This window comes from Peromyscus leucopus, chromosome 4 (genome assembly GCF_004664715.2).
Source record: "Peromyscus leucopus breed LL Stock chromosome 4, UCI_PerLeu_2.1, whole genome shotgun sequence".
Taxonomy (NCBI): Eukaryota; Metazoa; Chordata; class Mammalia; order Rodentia; family Cricetidae; genus Peromyscus; species Peromyscus leucopus.
In genome coordinates, this window is record NC_051066.1 from 11552761 (window position 1) to 11572670 (window position 19910).

Sequence of the window (19910 nt, forward strand, 5' to 3'; positions counted from 1 at the left end):
CACCCAGAGAGTGGGACCATCCTTTCTCCTCCTGGTACCAATGACGGGCTGAGCGATGTGGACTTGGGCCAGCTGCAAAGACCACCCACCCTAACCCCATTCCTGGGCTGCACAGGTCGCTGCACACCTACCCCTTCCAGGGCCTGCCCGCTGCACCCCCCTCAGCCCCAGTTAACAGCACTCACCGGCAGCATGAGCATGGTGCCTGGGGGACCGGGCAAGCCGTCAGCCCCAGGAAGACCTGGGCGCCCAGGGGGACCCTACAGGCAGACAGGGAAGAAAACTGGTCAGAGAGACAAGAGGACAGAGCTGAGCAGCAGACAAGAGGCTAGCAAGCACAGAGCAGCACAAGACTCCGTAACAGGAAATGTTCTAGAAACCCAGAGAAAGAAGCAACATGATAGGGGGCTGTGGACCCAGGACCCCCCTCCCAGCCTTCCCTGTATCTACCTAACTTTACCATTTATCCAGAGTTGCTTAAACCACCATGATATCCTCAACCACTGCCTGGAAGAGGCCATAGCCAGCTGAACATACACATGACACCCTTCCATGAGACCACACCATCATCTGCCTTTCTACTTCCTGCTTAAACACCTTACGGTGCTGGGCCAAGAATCAGCTCCAGGGACAAATGCCTGTCCTTAACACATGGACATCCTCGTCTGCAACTTGGCTGTCTGATTATTAGTGATGACATTCATTAGATAACCAGGCAAAAAAGGAAAGAAGGGAGGGAGGGAGGGAGGGAGGGAGGGAGGGAGGGAGGGAGGGAGGAAGGAAGGAAGGAAGGAAGGAAGGAAGGAAGGAAGGAAGCAAACTCACAGGCTGCAGTACTCTGACTCACCACCAAGTGTCGGTAGGAGCTCACGGCCCAGGGCATGGCTCACATCCCACCCAGATCAAACTTCCCAGCCAGTGGCTTGATTTCTAATAAGAGGGGCTAACATGAGAACTAATGGAGGCTCCAGGTCAGTAGCTGCCCGTGAGACACAGAAGCAGGGTCCTTCAAGCTTGTCACACTCATGTAGGGCCACTGCCGAGGGCTGCCTGCTGGCTGCCTCTGGACCCAGGTTGGTTCTTACACTCCTGGCACAGGGCCAGGTGAGAGTCAACTCCATAAAGATCTGAGGGGGTGACACTGGATGGCCCTGGGGAGAGGGGCAATTTGAGGAAGTAGTAGATGTTCTTAGTGTCGTTTCTACACTGAAAAACAATGCAGGAGGCAGAGCAGGAAGGAGAGAGGAAGAACCAAAGCAAGAGGAAGAAGGATGTGCAGACTAAGACCACAGAGTATGTGGTCTTGGACCTGAACCGGCCTCTTACCCTTTCTCCAGGGTCACCCACTTGGCCAGTAGGACCCGTAGTTCCTGGTGGTCCTGGAAGACCCTGGAATTGAAAATAAAGTCAAGACGGAGTTTCGGATATGGCCTCGGGGCAAAGACCTTCCCTCCCAGTTAAGTGAGAACAGAAGAGGAGCCAGGGAAGTCCCAGGCCCCGGTAGCTGCAGAAGTAGGGAGATTCCCCCCTCAGTACCTCCCACAGGTCAGAGGGCAATAGAACCAGACACTCACAGCAGGGCCTTCAGGGCCTGGGGGCCCCTCTATCAGCATGCCCTGCAGAGAGGAGGAGAAGACATCTGAGATCAAGGGCTCAGCCCAGCCCAGCTGCCGAGCTGGTGGAAAACAGTCCAGATTTACAACAGTCAACCTCGGGGTCAGCTAGTCCTTATAGGGCTCCCGGGCAGTGGCCTGTGGTGGGGAACACACTCTTCCCATCTTCGCATTCCACAGGCTCTCCTCAAACACAACTTTGACAAGAGCACCACAGTTCGCCAGGATGAGAGAAACGGCCCCCAATACTACTCCTCTACCTGAAGAGTATCCAGCTACCCACGGGGTAGAACAGACCCCAGGACCGGGCACCCAGGTGGACTGACAAAGGCTGAGGACAAGGAACTACATGGACCTAGGGTAGTCAGGACACACCCAACCCCTCCTCCCAAGTGCCCAGCGCCCTGCTGAAGTCACCTGACCCACAACTGCCTTCTTCCCATCATTCCTGAACAGAGGTTCCATCCTGTCTCCTGCTCTCACTGTGTCCAACCCCAAAGGGGATAAGGCCGCTGTTGCCTATTGGCCCTGTCTTGAAAGAAGGGCTTTTCTGCTCTGGGATCTGCATTTCTGGGTACCCCCCTTCATAAAGCACCACTCAGATTTCTCTTGGTCTCCTTGTCACCACCCACCCACCCACCCACCCAGAACGATCTGAGTCCCATGCACACTTTAGGAGAATCTGTGCTGGGAGGGTGGGGTGGGGATCTGCACACAAGGCCTGCAGCTGGTACCCAGAGTCTGGGGCAGGCTTTGGGGGGGGGGGAGGGGGGCCGTAGGACCTTGTCATGACACTTGCATGCTGTACAGGCTGGGCAGGTGTGAGACATGCATAGATATGTCTCCCCGTTGGTTCTCAAGACTGCAGGAATAATGGAGGGAGTGGCCGGAGGCCTTGGCCTTGAGCCAGGTCCCTTTCTAGTCTCCCAGCCAGAGGAAATGGGAAGGGCTCTTCTGCTGAGATAATGGGTGCCATCATGCCTCCGATATGTCTTTGAAAGTACGTGACTCTCTTCTCAACCCTGGGCTTCGCTCTGACAAGCGAAAAGACCCACTCGAGCGGAGGTGTGAGACCTGAAAGGCTGGTCACCATGGCCAAGGAGGTGGGGGTGAGGCACAGCTGACCAGGGGCTGCAAAGTACCCTGCCACACAAGCCTTATCCACCCTGCCTCTGAGGGTTCCTGGTCTCTGGGAAGCTATACGCCATGTTTACACAGATGCGCTAGGAGAAATATTTGTGCGTGCGATGTACACAGAGAACTCATCCAAGCGGCTCATCTTCCCACTTCCCGTTTCCCCTGACAGGCAGCTGGGAGGACTCAGAAGTGGAGAAGGGATTAAGGGAACCACTGGCCCTGGCAGGGCCCAGGAGACAGCAGCTGTCTTTCCAGACACACACACTGTTGTTCTGTGGAGCGGGGGCAGCCTCGCAGGATCTCACAGGAGGCAAGCCCCGGATCACCCCAGGTCAGAATAAAAAGGAAGGCATGTGGCTAGAGGAACCAGTTCCTGGTCCCACGGCCTTCCGAGGCATGCTGGCCCTACCCTGCACCTCACCCCCCCCCCCATCTCCTAATGCACTGGGGCTCAGAACTACAGGAGAAGGTCTCTGTAGCTGACAGGGCTTATTCACGAGCAGTCTATCAGTAATAAACTCAGCTACGCTCACTAACCCCCACCACAGCCACACACACACTGACCCAGGCTCACACAAAGAAAGGCTGTGACATGGGGTGGCAGATTGAGCTCTTTACTGTGTATACATACGTCGGGTCTATCAAAGCATCATGCTTGAGGGCTGGAGAGATGGCTCAGTCAATAAAGCGTGCAACCATGAGAACCTGAGTCTGGATCCCAGTATCCATATAAAAGCTAGGCTTGGTGGTGTGCACCCGTAACTGGAGACAGGTGGGTCCCTGGAGCTCACTATTCTGACAGTCTAGACCATTGCTGAGCTCTCCACCACCTCACCTCCAGGGGAACCCTCTTCAGGATACTGAGGGCACCTGCACATACATGGCAGACACTTGAGACATAGTTAAAAATAAATTTAATCTTAAAAAAGAATAAATTGGAGATCAATTGAGGAAAACAATTGACATCTACCTTTGGCCTCTGCACATATGTACACACACCCATAGGCATACACTGCACATATCTATACCAAAGTGTACCTACACACAATAATAATTATAAAAATAAGCCATACTGTTTTGTTATCTTAAATACATATGGCTAAACAAAAACCAGAAATAAAAGATCTCAGACTTGGCCAAACTGAAGACAGTTGTTTACTTTGCAGTGAGAAAAGATCTTGCTCCGTAGCCTAGGCTAGCTCAGAGCTCAGATCCTCCTGCCTCAACCTCCCAGGTGCAGGTATCATAAGCAAGTGCTATCAATCCCAGTTCTCAAACCCATCCTTAATGGAGATCCATCCATCTGCTAAGCAGAACAAACTAGAAGCGGTGACGGACTGGGGCCGGAGCTCACTTGGTAAAGCCCAGCATGCACAAAGCCCCGGGCTTGAACTCCAGCACTGTAGGAACTAGCTTCATAATCCCAGGATTAGGAGGAATTCAAGATCATCCTCAACTACTTAGCAAGTAAGGCCAGCCTGGGCTACTTGAGACATGATCTCAAAGAAAAAAATAAAACAAAAACCAATGATAAACCAGGAAGGCAGAGTGGAGTGGGTGGCATCATCACCCCACTGGGTGAGAGGCATCAACTCAGCACTTACTAGTAGGTCCTTGAGCCCACTGTAGGCTGGTGCCAAGGATACTACTGAGTCTGTCTTGTATCCACCAAGTCAGATCTGTCCTTTTACGGGGCCCCTTGTCTTGCGGATAAATTAGAGGAGCTAAACCTGAGCAGGGAAGGCCAGCCCTGTCCTCCTGGATGCAGGGGATGGACTGTAACCCCATTCTGCTGTAAACCCATTCTGTGGGACAGGTGTTGGGGAGAGGGGACAGCAGCCGCCCCCACGTGGAGCAGGGTATGCGCGGCCAGTCCCCAAGGCCTCCATCTGTTTATGTATAGCTAAGACTCTGAGGACATCTGGCGGCGTTCCAGGTTGACAATTCCAAATGTTTACACCATCTCTCCGTGGGGACTTGCCAAAGGCCCTGTGGACACTCTGAGGAAGCTGGGAAGAAGCGAGCATCAGGCGGGGGTGGGGGTCCTTCTGTAACTGCCTCCAGATGGCTTGTGCTGTTCCCAGAGAAGAGGAGCTGGATCATCTAGAGACGAGTGTCCCTTGGACTGCCTGTGCATGCTCAGTGCTGTCTCTGAACCACCCTCGCCCACAGCCTCCTTCAGGGCAGCCCTCTAATGGGGCTCTCTCTGTGCCTCTTCTGCTTTCAGAACTGGGGTGCCAACTCCAACACACAATAAGCTTAAGCAAGCCTGTTTAAAGGTACCACCCAACCACTTCTGAAGCTGGAGACCAGCCTTGAGGCCCACAGAGCCTTGGGTACCTGCCTTCTCTGGGATCTCACTGCCCTACTCAGGAAAAATGCCCCTTTTAGTGAAGCATCAGGGACCCCATCAAGGGGCTGCAATGGCTGACCATGTCCACCTGGAGCCAAGTCCAGTTGAGGTGGTGCCCTAAGGAGGTCCCGCAGAGCAGAGAGGCCATCTGTGCTACAGCCTCCCCCCGGCACAGAGTGGAGCAAGCCTCAGGCACATGCCAGGAGGTAAGTCTGCCCTGGTCCCTTGAGATGCTCCTCTTCAGGACTAGCCTCCTGTGAACATGAACTTGGGTTGAGATTTCCCATGGAGTTGAGCAAGGGGTCCTCGAGTTGGGCTACCCTCATGCCCTGCACCCTTTCCCTTTGTTCCCTGAGGCCATAGCCTCAGATAAGAGTTGTCTTCTTTGGATCCACAGAGCAGTCTGGGAAGAGGATATGTGTCCTCGGGCTCAGTACGGGGGGGGGGGCACGAGCAGCAGGCAGAGCCCTTGGAACCAGCAGGAGGCTTTCTTCCAGGGCTTCCCTTGGCCAGGAAAGAGGCCAAGCCAGGGAGCTTGGCCTGGCCCATTGGCCTACTAAGTACTTCCCCTGCGTGAAGGTGGGGGCCCGATGAGGCTGGTTCTCTGTCCTAGGGAGCCCCAAGGTCATGTCATGAACTCAGCCCCAGGGAGTTGAGTTCTGGCGGTGGAACTGACAACTTCTCAGCCTTGCAATGGCCAGGATGCAGGGCAAGGGCTTCCTCCCTTGGGGACTCACAGGATATGCTAGGATGGATGACCTCAGTGGTCAGCTCCCCTGGGCAAAGCCAATTCTGAGCCCACACTCCCATGTCTAGCGAGCCCAGTTCAGCCAATCGCACGGCTTTCTGTTCTCAGGACCCAAACAGGCCATAGCACCTAGCAGGACAAGGATGCCCTCACCATGGCCAGGAGGGGGCATGGACTGCACACAGCCACACAAGTCCTTGTGCTAACTTACCTAGGATTCTATTGGCTAATGGCATGGGGATTTGCTCAGGGTTGGGTCGGATGTCCTACCTCAAAACCACTTACACTCCCTTGACAAGGCTTCAGATCTTTCCCGTTTCAATGGTTGCAGCAAATGGACTCGAATGGAGGCATAAAGGGAATGGAGAGGGGAAGTCCTTAACTAACTACCACCCCGCTACTTACACTAGGAGCGCCCCACCCAGCCCTGGTCCAGTCTCCCTCTCAAGGTCTGTGTCCCTTCTTCCGAAGAACTCTCTGCAGAGGTATTCTGACCCTCTGCCTTCTCTACAAGTACAGACACGTGTGATCTACACATTGCCCGGCACCTTGACCAAGCTCTAGAATACCCCTTCACTCCCAATTATCTGTGATACAGAGGATGTAGAGGACATGGGGGTGGCTTCTTGAGTGGCCTGGTGGGCAGAGAATGGAGACCCACAGTCTGATCACACCCTACAAAATCATCATGAGCTTAGCAGAGGACACCGCAGCTCACAGACACGATGTATACATGCACACATATGTCCTTACCGGCTCAATGATGGCTGGCTCTCCCTTCTGCCCTTTCTCACCTCGAGGTCCTCCAATCTGGGTGGGGGTGGAATGTGAGGTTCCAGAGAGAAAGGACGGGGGAGAGAAAGGAAACAAAAGTCCATGTGACACAAAACTGGGGCAAAGTTGGTGGCCCCTGCAGCTAGGCACCCCCCTCGTGTCCAAAAGCAGGATCACAAGCTGAAGCGGACCGCCCATCCCCACACCCAGCCATGCATATGTCAACACAGCCAGGCAACGAGGCACCTGATAGAAGTCAGAGGGGCCACTTCAGAGAATGAGCTCAGTCAGGCATGGTGGCGCACGCCTTTAACCCCAGTGCTTGGGAGGCAGAGGCAGATGGATCTATATGCACATCAGGCCAGTCTGGTCTACATAATGAATTTCAGGCTAGCCAAGGCTACACAGTGAGATTCTGTCTCTAATTAATTAAAAGAGAAGAATGAAGCCGCATGGCAACCGTGGCCACTCTTACCACCCTCAGACTTCTGGAAGTGCTGTCCCTTCCCCACCGCCCAGATGCCCCTGAGCAGAGGAGCCTGGGTCTCTTACCCCCTCGTAGATGGTATCCTGGTTAGCCGGCATGCCTGGTCCTATCTCTGACGGGGAGCCGTTAGAGTCGGAGTCGGGGTCGAAGTATGGGTCATAGTAGTTTTCGTCTAGATTCTTGATGGTTTCCTCGGTGAACTCACCGCCCAGGTCATCCTTCCCTTCCCCAGGAGATGGAGCTGGCTGCAGATGAAGGGACAGAAGTGGCAGGGTCATTCAGGGAGGCTGACCAGCTGACATGCAGACTTTGCCTGGCAGGCATTGGGTCCAGCTATTTCTGCTGGACATATAACAACCAGTGGCCCCAGATCAGAACAGTTAGCGCTAAAGGCCAGGAGGGATTCCACGAAGGAAGACCTGTGGTCTCCACAGCCTTTCTGCTGCACACCTCCCAGCCACCATGGGGAAGGCTCCCCAAACTGCCCAAGACACGGGAACAAGCTAGGGCAGGGAGAAGCAGCAGTGCCCCTCAGAACTGCACTCCAGCCCCGGGGAGGTCTGCACTCAGCTGCCAACTACAGCTTGCACCCTGGAAACTGAGGTTCTTCCCAATAGTGAAGAACACAATGTCCCATGAGGGTTACTCTGTGATGTTCTCGGATGGTACTCCTGTAGCCAAAAACTACAGTGTTATCTGAGCCACCCTGAGAATGAGAATTCATAGCCCAACTGCTGTGGGATGTTCTGTATGTTAACTGTGTTGTTCTGATTGGATAATAAATAAAACACTGATTGGCCAGTAGCCAGGCAGGAAGTATAGGCGGGACAAGGAGAGAGGAGAATTCTGGGAAGTAGAAGGCTGAGGCAGAGAGACACTGCCAGCCACTGCCATGACAAGCAACATGTAAGATACTGGTAAACCACGAGGCTCGTGGCAAGGTACAGACTAATAGATATGGGTTAATTTAAGATAGAAGAACTAGATAACAAGAAGCCTGCCACGGCCACACAGTTTGTAAGCAATATAAGTCTCTGTGTGTTTACTTGGTTGGGTCTGAGCAGCTGCGGGACTGGCGGGTGAGAGAGATTTGTCCTGACCGTGGGCCAGGCAGGACCAGGAAAACGCTAGCTACACCCAACAAAGCTAATCTACCTATTTTTCAGGGGAAATTGAAATAAACTCAGAAAAGCCAATGGCTTCCAAACCATACTCAACCCCACTCCAGAGGACTTGGGAGCCAGGGTATGGGGGTGGGTGATGAAGGCCACCCAAGGAAGTAGGTGCTCAGCAGCGACCAGAGCCTTGGCCTTTGCCCCTTCCGCACCCCCGCCCCTAGTTCAAGGCATAAAGAAAGGGAGGCAATTACATTGGAGCTGTTGGAGGTAACGCTGGTGCTGGTGGGGATCTCGGCCCCTGAGTCGGGGTTGGTGGGCTGGTCAGGGTTCTCTACACCCTCGCCATAGCCAAGGTCTTCGTAAGGGGAGGGAGTGTAGTAGTCGTCGGTGGGGAAGTAGTCATAGTCCCCAATTCCTGGGTCCTCCTCCTTGCCGGCAGTGTCAGGCACTATAGGGGCTTCTGGTGGAGGCTGGGTCTGTTCCTGGGGGCAGAGGATAGAAAGAGGCAGTCAGGGTACCTGGATCCATGAGTGTCCAGCATCCGTCCTAGCATCCCTTTAGTAGGAGAGTGATCAGCAGCAGAGTGTGGATGTGAAGTTCACCCAAGGCCTGTGGACTTGGGTTCAGGGCCCTCAATCTCTGGAAGGCAGAGAAAATGAGGGAGGTGGCCAGTGCGTGAATACCAGGTACCGAGAGCAGCGTGAGTAGATGGAGGCCCATCCAGTGACACATCAGGAAAGGTCCAAACCACAGCTTAAGCTTCCATATGTGCGTGGGTGGCCGTGGGGGAGGTGGCAGGCATGGGGCCGTGGGGGAGGGAGACTCATCCTATAGCCCAGGCTGGCCTAGAACCCATGATTGTCCTGTCTCAGCTTCCCAAGAGCTAGGATTATGGGTATGTGTAACCATGTTCACAGCCTCTGGCTGTCTACCCTCCCCTGCTCCATGGCCTGAGGGACCATGAACCTCCCCAGCCCAGTCCCAGTCCAGCTCAGACCTCAGGAACCTCCGTGGTTTCTCTGGCGGCTTCCACTGGCTTCTGCGTGGGGGCAGGCTCTTTCCCCGGGTCTTCAGGGTCTTCATAATATGGGTACTCGTAGTAATAGGTCTCACCGTCTCCTTCTGGGTACTGAAGTCAATGGTGCCCATATGAAGAAGGAAATGGACGTATTACAGGGCAGCCTGTCAGACTCCTTGCCCTGGCTCAGGTGGGAAATCAGATGTCATAAGGCACTGCCCAGTCCCAAGGGTCCCTGGACAGGGCTGTTCCCTCAGCCACTCCCTGAGGAGCTGAATAAGACCCAGAAGCCCAACAATGGGGATGGGCAACCCCACACTCTCCTGAGAGGTCAGCAAAAGTGGAGCCCTAAAAAGTGGTTACATCTGACCCCTAGGAATCAGTGTCAGGACAAAGTGTGATTTCCGTGGGCCACAGCCACTAGGCCACCAAACTTGACCTTCAGCCCCAAAGCAGGGGTACCCAGTGGGAGGAGGGATTCATAGTCACAAGCAGGCATTCTGCCCTCAAATACAAATCAGGGACCTGGTGGGGGCTGCCCTCAGACCTCCATCCAACACAGTCTCAGGCTATGTGGGGGTGTGGCCTAAGCCAGGGAACCCGACTGCCCATGAAAGCCCCCGCCTACTCTGGCCAGCAGTGGAAGAGGAGAGATGGAGAGGTACAGATTGAGATGCAAAGATACTCAGAGAAACAAGAGACCAGCCCAACCAGAGAACTCCAAGTAAAATGATGTTGCTACAGGAAGGCATAGGAAGGTGAGGAGAGTGACCCAGCAACCGGAGTGGGAAGTGGGGAGAAGGGCAAAGGGGACAGACATGGCTGTCCTTCAGAGTTGCTGCTACTGTGGGACTCAGGGCACCGACCACTATACCACAGGGCTGAGCATGCCCTATTGCAAAACTTGAGGTGCCCGTGAGGGAATGGACTGAGCTCTGGAGAACACATGAGGCCCAGCCTGGGGGATGCACCTGTCTGCATCCATCTAGGGATGTGTGTGGAGGGTTAAAGGATGAAGCTGCTGATGACACTCCCTTGAGAGACTCCATCATGGCAGGGGCAGTGTAGCTACTCTGTGGTAAAGTGGATCAGACATCACACACTGCTTCCCCTACGGTTTGTTTAAAACTCGGTCCTGCAGCTTCCACAGTCCTTTATAATCCCAATCCCGCTGACTCTGTACCATCCTGGGGTTTGCCTGTATTCCCACCGTGAACCCAGCCAGAGGTGACTCACGTATTCATCTGGGTTAGGGTCCTGTGACTGAGGTGTGTCGGGGACCGCGGTGTCACAGTCGGGGCTGTAGTGCTCACAGTAATCATAGGCAGCCCGGTGGTCGGAGACAAAGAGCAACTGTTGGATGTCACCCTACAAAAGGACAAAAGCTCATGAGTAAGCAGCACAGGTACTCATAGGGACCTGGGGGACCCAGGAGACCCAGCCTGATGCTTTGGGCCAGAGAGCAGCCCAGGAAAGACCTTGAGAGGAGATAGCCTTAGGGAAACACTTCCTCTCAGCAGATGCTGCTCTGAAGAGCTACTTAAGCTAGGCTGACCCATCTAGGGATTAACCCATTCATCTCCCCATCCATCTGTTCACCCACACACCCATCTACCCAGCCATCTATTTACCCAGCCACCTATGCACCCACCCACCTTTCCATCCATCCATTATCTAAGCATACATTAATTTTCTTACCTACCCATCTGCTCACTTACATTTTTATCCATCCATTCATCCATCTATCCAACTCACCTGTCCATTCATCTATCTTCCTGTTCATCCATCTATCTACCTATCCATCAGTTCACCTACCCATCGACTCATCATCCATCCACTTATCCACCCATCTATTCATCTACCCTTCCATTAATTATCCCTCCACCTATTCCCACATTCACCCACCCATCTACTTACCCATCCATCCATCCATCCATCCATCCATCCATCCATCCATCCATGAACTAATCACCAACCCATCTATTTAACCATCCTTCCATCTAACAATCCACCCAGTCATCCATCCATCCATCCACCCATTCATACATCCATACATCTATTCATCTACCCCACAATGCATCCATCTATCTACCAAATACCTGTTGCACACTTGTCGGGTTGGTGCTTGCAACTACTGCAGTTACAAAGCATAAATGCATCTGCCTGAGATTTGGGAGGGCATGTCCCTGTGTCCATCAGTCTCCAGTACCAATGGGTATTTCTTTAAGATACATTGAGTTAAACACAGAATTATATGACCTAGAAGTTTCAACCCTGGAAACTAGGACAAACACTTAAACAAACTTCCACAAATCAGTTCACCCCTAAAAGCAAAGAGGGACTCACTCAGGCCAACACACATACATATACTCTCATAACAGTATTGTCAATGGCCCCAGACATGGGAACACCATGTGTCCATCCCAAAAAATGGCAAATAAGTGAAATGCACTGATAAATGCCACAAGTACAAGTCACAGCCCAGATGACCCACACAGCTGATGCTGGAACTTTCCAGCTGGTCAGAAGACACCTGCTCACAGGGCAGCCGAGCTCACAGAATCATGTACTCCACTTCTCTCTTATTATGATATGCAGACAGAGAAGAAATGAAAAGCCTGCAGAGGCCACAGCACGATGTGCAGACACCCTCCTGGCAACAGCAAGGGCTAGCTTGAGGCAGGGGCTGGGTCCTCCCAGCCAATCAGAGTTTACTGGTGACAGTGACCAGGAGTGAGTGTTTCCACTCACTGAGCACAGGGTGAAGAAGCTGCTCATGGCCTCCCATTGTGGCCATCACAGTGTGTCTATCATCCCCCATTCCGTGGCCCAAGAAAGTAAGGCTCAGAGTCCAACAGCAGGTGAGGCAGGGCCTGTTAAGGTGTCTCACGAAGTTCCAGTGACTTCCTCCTTCTGGGCTCAGGGATGGGGGAGAAGGGGTGAAAACATTTTAGCATGTTGAAGGCCACACTGGAGAGGGTACAATAATCAGAGGTGACCGAGTGCTGTGCCAGGTGTCAAGTTCTCTGTGCCCGGAGCCCATCCTGTCACACAATGCTACCATCAAGCACTACAGTGGAATGTATTACACTATACTGGAATATAATATGTAACATATTCCAGTTAAGGACAGGGCTGATCTTCTTTGGAATTTTCCGTCAGTGGGCTGCAGGGATGAGGCCTGGGTACCATATGGAAAACAGCAGTCTCTTGGATTTATTTTGGGTTTTCTCTCCATCCCAGGCAGAAGTGTTACCCGCCTGGTTTCCAAAGCCCCGCATGGGCTGTGTGCTCAATAGCATCTCTGCCTTTCCAGCTGGGCTCAGCAACCCTAGTGGACCGCAGTGCTGAGTCCCTGTGGCATGACAAGTCACCCATGGCGTGGAAGGAGGGGACCGCCAAGCTCACCTCAGTGATGGCTCTCCTCTCCGAAGACCCTGATAAGGGCGTTGTGGAGTTCTGACCAAAGCAGAGCAGGTTTCAGTGCCCACCTCTGCCACCGGTTCAGAGTTAGAGGGGAGGCATGGAAGGGTGCAGGAACACCAGCTTTCAGCGGCACAGGGCAGAGTGTTCTCCACACAGACAGTGAGGTCTGAAAAACCATCCCACCCTGCCACTCTTCGGCTGTGTGGCCTGGAGCCTGTCTGAGATTTGCTATCTCTCAGTGAAAATTGAGCACGAAATAAACAATATCCACTTCACATGACACTGTGGAGCTGTCGTCCCCCAGGCAAACTGATGTAACCGAGGTGCTTAATAACAAATCTTGGGATCGCTGAAAGGTGAATGCAAGAGAAAAGCCCTAACGGGACAGCAGGATAGAGAATTCCAGGGGCCAGGGGCCAGCAGAGGACTCAGTTAGGACAAGAACAAACATGGGGTGGCAGGGAGAAGGCACAGCCATCAGACACTTCTGACATATGAGGCAGGATCAGACCACAGGAGTCAATAGCAAAGCCACAGGGCCAGAAGGAGGGGCTCAGAGGCACTCAACAGTAAACAGTGAGCACCCAAGAAGGGAAGGAAATATTAGACATATTTCTGTGGTTACAATGGGTGACATACCCAGCTCTTTCTCACTGATCTCCTCACCCATCCACCCATCCATCCAAGCACTTCATCTGTTTATCCAGTCATCCACGCAACCATGAATGCCCTCCATCCATTGATGCACATTATTCCTATGTCCATCCATCCTTTCATTCATCCATTTATTAATGCCATCTGTCCATCCATCATTCTTGCAGATCATGTCTATCCACCCACCCATGCCATCCATTTACCTATCCGTCCATCCATGTACCCATCCATGCATCCATCCATTAACCTCCTTGTGCAATGGCCATCAGACACCTGCTGAGTTCCAGCCACTGTCCCACGCTGCAGGGGCCGCTCTGACCCCGAACAGCTACACAGTGGTGCCTACATTCTGTCAGCACCACAGACTGCCCTTGTGCTTTCCTGATGATATCACATCCCCTCAAGACCATGTGATCACTGAGCGTCTGCTGGCACCCTATTTCTGGCTAGAATCTCATACTACCTCTGGTCCTGCACCCATAGTTAAGCTGTGCTCTGAGGGGAAAGTGGCCTTCTTACCCAATCCCTCATTTTTATTAGGTGGAGTACGAACCTTTCTCTGGAGGTCCCAGAGCCAAGAGGTCTAGATGTGGCCTCTACTGGGCCATGGCAGGATGGGATGGGATGGGTGTGTCACTGGAAGTCACTGAGTGTGGGCCCACAGAAGGGCTTCCTAGGATCCTCCATCCTGAGAAGGAGGGTGTGGACATCTTGTGATCTAGGACAGGGTCCTTCACCTCCAGTTTCTGTCTCTGAGAGGCAGCTGGCCTAGAATTGGGCTGAAGTGGGAGTGTTCACTGACAGAACCAAAAACCAGTCTCAGAATACATCAAAGGCCAGTCCTTCTGAACCCTGGAGGCTTAGTCTGAAAACCCCAAGTAATAAGCAAGGGATTCAGAGTACCCTCAACCAGGCCCGAGTCCGTTTGGATGGCTGTGTCGGGTGGCCTCTAGTGTGACCTGCAAGTGGTCCTTTCCTCCGGGTGCCATCACAGGGACTAGACCCCAAACCCTGACCTCTATGGAAAAGGAGGGGCAGACATTTCTTCCTAAGGTCACTCATGTGACTGTGGCTCAGGAGAGGTCACTGGCCCTGAGAGTATTCTAGCTTCCTCTCCATTTCTGATAAAGCACTCTGACAAAAACAAATTAGGGAGGGACAGACTTACTTGGCTTACACTTCCAGGTCACAGCCCAGGATTGAGTGAGTTCAGGCCAGGAACCTGAAGGCAGATCTATTTGCTATTCCATGAGGCATTGCCTCTAAACAGAGCTCTCACTCACAGCTGGAAGTACAGCAGAACCCAGGGAGGAGGAGGAGGATGGCTCACTCACAGCTGGAAGTACAGCAGAACCCAGGGAGGAGGAGGAGGATGGCTGGCTCACAAGTGCATGTGCTGTGGGATGGTCTGTATGTCAGATGTATTGATGATTGGTCAATAAATAAATCACTGATTGGCCAGTGGCCAGGCAGAAAGTATAGGCTGGACTAACAGAGAGGAGAATTGAAAGAAGAGGAAGGTGGAAAGAGTCACTGCCAGCCGCCGCCATGACAAGCAGCATGTGAAGATGCCGGTAAGCCACGAGCCACGTGGCAAGGTATAGATTTATAGAAATGGATTAATTTAAGCTATAAGAACAGTTAGAAAGAAGCTTGCCACAGCCATACAGTTGGTAAGCAATATAAGTCTCTGTGTTTACTTGGTTGGGTCTGAGAGGCTGTGGGACTGGCAGGTGTCAGAGATTTGTCCTGGCTGTGGACCAGGCAGGAAAACTCTAGCTACATACATGCTCAGATAGTTTTTTTGTTTGCTTGTTTTTGTTTTTTAAGAGTTTCTCTGTGTAGTCTTGGCTGTCCTGGAACTCACTCTGTAGACCAGTGTGGTGGTATTGTGTTCCCCAAAACATTGTGCACCCTAATAAATTTATCTGGGGTCAGAAATAGAATGGCCACTAGATACAGAAGCTAGAAAATGGTGGCACTCACACCTTTAATTCTAGCTTTCCAGAGGCAGAAATCCTTCTGGATCTCTGTAAGTTCAAGGCCACATTGGAAACAGCCAGGCATGGTGACTCACGCCTTTAATCCCAGGAAGTGATAGCAGGAAGCAGAAAGGTATATAAGGTGTGAGGACCAGGAACTAGAGCCTGGTTAAGCATTCAGGCTTCTAGCTGCAATTCAGCTGAGATCCATTTGGATAAGGACCCAGAGGCTTCCAGACTGAGGAAACAGGATCACCTGAGGAATTGGCGAGGTGAGGAAGCTGTGGCTTGTTCTGCTTCTCTGATCTTCCAGCATTTACCCCAACACCTGGCTCCAGGTTTTTATTAATAAGAACTTTTAAGATTCATGCTACAGACCAGGCTGGCCTTGAACTCAGAGATCCGCCTGCCTCTGCCAACTGAGTGCTGGAATTAAAGGTGTGCGTCACCACCGCCTGGCTCAGCCAGCTTTCTTAGACAGCCCAGGACAATGGACCCACAGAACAAAGTAATCCAACCTGGGCCAGACTGACTCTATTATACCAATTAACGATTAAGAATATGCACCACAGACATGGCCCGCAGGCCAAGCTGATGTATCTCAGTTGAGACTCCCTCCTCAGGTGACTTGAGGCTGTGTCAAGTTGACAATCGAAACTAACTAGGACATTGAGCTCCAGAGGTAGCCCATGCCCATGACTACCAGCTGACCCCCCTCCCATCCCTGTCCCCACCTCAGCAGACAATCTCCTGTTCAGACTGCAGACAGAAAAGCATTCTTCCCTGCAGCAAGCAGGGCAGCTACTGCCTGCAAAGAACTGCACGCCACTCCACATCACCACAATACTGCTATGCCCTGGAGCCCAGGCTCCTACCAGAAGCTGAGGCAGGACAGTTGTGCAAGAGGCAGCTGGGGGTAGGGTGGCCTAGCGCATGCTTGACCCCTGGGGGTTAAGGGGCAAGGACAGGGGCTTCTTCCTCCCTTAGGGCAGCCGTGGACCTTAGCCCACGAGGGGATGTGGGAGTCAGAGAACAGACACAAAACTGGCTGCTTCTGCTTCACATTCCGCAGCCTCCGCTGCAGCAAATAGGGGCGGGGCCTAGAGGGCTCCCAAAGATCCCCTCTCAGTATTTTACATAGCAGCTCCTTCCCTACCGACATGCAGTCCAGATGCTTCTCTGCAATGCCCATCACTCCTCCCCACCTTCTCTGAGGCCAGCAGAGGTGTGCACCGCCCTGGCTCCCTCCCTCCCTCCCACACGTGTCCCTCCGAGGATGTTGGAGGCCTGTGTTTTAAACTCCCACAGATGAGAGCCTCGTGGCAGGATGGTGCAGGAAAACCACACCTTTTCATTAAGCAACACGACCTCTAGCTCAAATTTCATCCAATTCAAATAAAATATTTTCTCTTTCAGTCGACAGCTTGGCGTGTAAACAAATGCTTCCCAAACCAACACACTTGGTGGGCGGAAGAGGCGCCTTTGTGGGGCGGTGTGCACTGGGAGTCTTTGGGGTCTAGCAGCTGGCACATTGTGAGGCCACTGTCTCTTACAGGCTCTGCCTCCTCAGGAACCTCAAGCTCTTCAGGCAGAGTTGTGTCTCGCACACCTCTGCAATCCAGCTTAGTGGTCAAGAGGGCGGGCCCGGAGGAAGGTGGCTCGCTGTCACTGAGTGTGGGGACACACCACCACCTACACACTACATGACAACTTGTTCCAAGGCTGGAGAAAGGGCTCCAGCAACTGACACAATGCTTCAATGGCATCCCAGAGGGCAAGAGTGCTCCTCTTCGTGCTCCTGTGTGCCTACTCTGGGACCCAAGCTAAGCGGGCTTCAGCTCAGTCAGGTGTCCAGCCTGGATGTGGAATGCGATCAACCACAAGGAATGCCTGCTTTCTGAACCTTGTTCATCTCCAAGCCCCACAGGGAGCCAGCTTCACTCTATACCTGATCCTGGTCCAGGGTGCCTCCGGCCCATCTAGCTTTTCTTTACTGCATGTGAGGAGAAGGGAGAAGGACCTCAAATGCCCAGTGCCCAGCGAGACTACCAAGGGACAACGAGCTTTCTGTAGGGCAGGAGGACAGGACTGCAGGACAGGGGTTCTACTTCACAACTGTTTCTGCTCCCCAGTTGTGTGAGCCTCAGATTGGAGCTGGGAAGACAGGGTGAGGGTGCTGTGATTCCATTACAGTCCCCTCCCAGAATTTGTGAGAACTGGGAGAAGAGGAGCAGAAGCAGGAGAAAAGCTGAAAACCCAACCTGGGCTCTGAGAAGACCCCACCTCCATCCTGGGCTGCCTCTGACCTGGGGCTACCACAAGGCCTCAGACTGAGCTAGGGCCTGGTGTCCAATCTCTCAGCCAACTTCTTCGGGTAGCTATCAGATGAAAATCAGACCAAAGAGGGTGCTGGGAGCGGGGGTGTCATGAGGAATGCAGGGACTGTGCTAAGGCATTCTCCTAGAGCCATTGCCAACCTGGTAAAAACGCAATGATGACTGGTTAGCAGAGTGCCTGTCTAGCTGCACAAAAGCCCTGGGTCCAATCCCTAGCACTGTGTAACTGAGGCATGGCAGCACCACACTTACATCTCAGCACTAGAGAGGTAATAGATAGCAAGAGGATTAGAAGTTCAAGATCATCCTTGGCTAGACAGCAAATTAGAGGCCAGCCTGGGCTACATGAGAACCTGTCTCAAATAAATAAATACATACATACATACATACATACATACATACATACATACATACATACATCACAATGGATGGAGGGCAGACAGCAGTCTTGTACCCAAGAACACACATGTCCTGCTCAGAAATCCAGGTCTTCTAGAAGTTTCTGACGGTGGTGGGTCTGGAGAGGCTGGGCTTGGTGGAGTTGGGAGGTAGAGGTGAAAAGGACAGGTCCTGCCCCTGCTGCAACTTCAATGGCATCCCAGAGGGCAAGAGTGCTTCTCTTCATCCTCCTGGGAGCTCAGGAATGCTTCTGGGTGGATCTGACTCATTCAGCCTCTCTCTGGGCTAGTAACATTGGGTGGGGGCAGGTACCCACTGCAGGGAGCCCCAGCAGGGTGTAGCGTACTAACCCATCTTGAGACCTTGTAGGGTGTCCCCAATAGCCTCACTCCCCTGTGGACCAGCCAGCTCTGCAGGAAGCTCAGAGGGCTCTATTGGAGGCCCAGCCTCTCTGGATTCCCCTGTCACATCGGATGCAGCCTCAGCAAGCTTTCTAGAAGTCACTGCCTGTGGCCTAAGTGGCAGAAGCCTGGAAGCCCCAGGTAAATAAACTACTTATTAAAGTCAAGCCTAGGGCTGGAGAGAGGACTCAGTCATTAAGAGAACTTGTTACTTTCACCGAAGACCTGGGTTCAACTCCCAGCATCCACGTGACGGCTCATAACCACCATAACTCCAACACCTTCTTCTAACCTCCATGGGCACGAAGTACACATATATACATGCAGGCAAAACATTCATACATATAAAATAAAATAAATCAATCTTAAAAACAAAAACCAATGGCCAGAGCCTCACATTGAGAACATCTTAGCAATGCTTCACCGGAGAGATCCAGGCTCCATGCAACAGCCCTGAGTCTCACAATGGCCTCTTGACAGCATGGGCGAGGGAGAAATACAGGTCCTAAACATGCAGGCTTGCCCGCCCCCCTCCCCCAAGGCCTCCTCAGGACCTAGCAGTAGCCAGCAGGGGTAGAAACAGGAAGCTAGAACCTGGGCCGGCAGGGCTCATAACCTCACCCACAGCTTGAGACCACCTGGAAAGGTCTCAGGCCCTCAGTCCAGAAGGACACTCCTGGCTTCTCAAGGAAGGCAGGAAGTTGTAATTGCTCATGGGCAGCACTCTGGAGGAACTGGGGTGCTACAAGGCAGTCAGCACCAACTGTCCTTCCAGAGGTGGGCTCTGGCCGCAGGTGCTCATGAACAACTGGCTGGATTTCGGGACTGGGCCAGAGGCTCTCTCCAGAGAGCTACGCTCTCTGCCCCTGCATGGAGCCACTGGCTCTCCAGTCTCACTGAGGCTCCCTTACTGTCATGTCTTATTGCTAACTGTTCGCAGCACACACACCCCAGAGATGCAAGGATGGCAGACACAACCCCCAGCTCCTTCAGACTTGACCCTTCTCCTACTTACATTCTGATGCAAACCATTCCACAGACCCCCTTCTCCATGAGCATGACTCTGCCCAGAGAGGCAGAGGTCACGCACCAGTGGGGTGGTGCCATGGAACACTCCAGCCCCGCCCTCTAGCCTGCCAGGAAGGGGTCTCAGTGCAGGAGTCTCATCTGCTGTCCTCTGCCTTCTGGGGATTTTCTCCAGAGTCTGCTTTCCCAACACGACCATGAAGACACACACACACACACACACACACACACACACACACACACACACACACACACACACTCTGCAGGCCTTGTAGCAAAAGCTGAGGTTGTCTGGCATGTTTCTAGATAGGAGCACACATTTTGTGTTCATGCATGGGTGTGGAAACTATATGTTAGCTGTAGTATATACCTGTGTGTGCACTGCTTTGTCTGTATGCATGTGCATGTCATAGGAGGGCCCTAGTGTACAGTAAGTGG

The 19910-nt window shown here is 52.8% G+C and overlaps 1 protein-coding gene across 2 annotated transcripts in view; it reads right to left on the reverse strand.

Moving 5' to 3' along the window:
* Positions 1-19910, reverse strand: part of Col5a1 (collagen type V alpha 1 chain) — a 154004-nt gene that overhangs the window by 79160 nt on the left and 54934 nt on the right. For both annotated transcript variants that reach the window (XM_028883365.2, XM_028883364.2), the window contains exons 5-12: positions 10485-10616; positions 9228-9359; positions 8482-8712; positions 7178-7357; positions 6605-6661; positions 1575-1616; positions 1327-1389; positions 186-260 (exon numbers count right to left, since the gene is read on the reverse strand). In XM_028883365.2, coding sequence (XP_028739198.1) covers positions 186-260; positions 1327-1389; positions 1575-1616; positions 6605-6661; positions 7178-7357; positions 8482-8712; positions 9228-9359; positions 10485-10616 — 912 coding nt within the window. The remainder of the gene's footprint in view (positions 1-185; positions 261-1326; positions 1390-1574; positions 1617-6604; positions 6662-7177; positions 7358-8481; positions 8713-9227; positions 9360-10484; positions 10617-19910) is intronic.